The following is an 878-nucleotide window of genomic DNA, read 5'->3' on the forward strand; positions in this document are numbered from 1 at the left end:
TACCCTCATTAACAATCGACAATTCAAATTCAGTTCACTGACATTTCATAACGATCAAAGTAAAGTGATTACGTGACCGTGACCACGAATCGTGCCCACTCAGGGCCCGGCGTGGCTTGGGCAGGGCATGAGACGTGGCACTACTGGTAAGGTCATCCCAGGCATCCTAGGCTCATCTGGCACCTTGAGGAACACCCACGCCAGGACCCAGCCAGAACCCACCCTCTAAATCGGCCTTTCGCCTTTTATACAAACATTGATTTGTCAGTTTCGTGGATATCTGGTGTTTATTATGCAATCTATAAACATAAAAAGCAAATGACTCTTCATAATTGACAAAAGACTATTTTTGCAATAACACACTAAGTGGCATCCGCTCGGGCACTGGATCTGACGAGCGAACATAAACATGACTTCATAAAGATCATTTATTTACGTTATTTCACAATAACATTCCGCCAATAAGACTAAACAGAAACCAGACATTACCTCTATCCTCGGTGCATGTTGTCTGAGTCACCAGACAGCCAATAACGGCCAACGATGCCGTTAAAACCGAGAGAAACATCTTGCCCAGTGAAGGAGAGGGGGAGAGGTGCCGCTCAAGCCTCACTCTAGACCAAGCACACGACACTGACTGTCTGGCGCAGCGCTCGCCCCTCGCCGCCCTCCCCGCCCCCACCGCAGCTGCCTCGCACCCCGGGCGCGCCACCCTCTTTACGCTCTGCATTTCCGAACAGGACCTTTGTTAGAGGCGGTGGGAAGCCGGTGTGACATACGTCTTACAGGATCTCCTGGGAAATGACTTATCCTTCGAAATTATGTCCATGCAAAGTCATGAGTATAAATGTTAAAAATCGATTACTGACAAAACCCTT

General features: G+C 48.4%; 1 protein-coding gene across 1 annotated transcript in view; it reads right to left on the reverse strand.

The window, feature by feature from the left end:
• The window catches only part of LOC119581816 (procollagen-lysine,2-oxoglutarate 5-dioxygenase 1-like), a 123,695-nt gene extending 123,010 nt beyond the window's left edge, over positions 1-685 (reverse strand). The window contains exon 1 of the mRNA XM_037929947.1: positions 490-685. Coding sequence (XP_037785875.1) covers positions 490-568 — 79 coding nt within the window. The 5' untranslated portion in view covers positions 569-685. The remainder of the gene's footprint in view (positions 1-489) is intronic.
• Between the last annotated feature and the right edge of the window lie 193 nt (positions 686-878).

The sequence above is a fragment of the Penaeus monodon genome, chromosome 15, assembly GCF_015228065.2.
Source record: "Penaeus monodon isolate SGIC_2016 chromosome 15, NSTDA_Pmon_1, whole genome shotgun sequence".
Lineage (NCBI taxonomy): Eukaryota > Metazoa > Arthropoda > Malacostraca > Decapoda > Penaeidae > Penaeus > Penaeus monodon.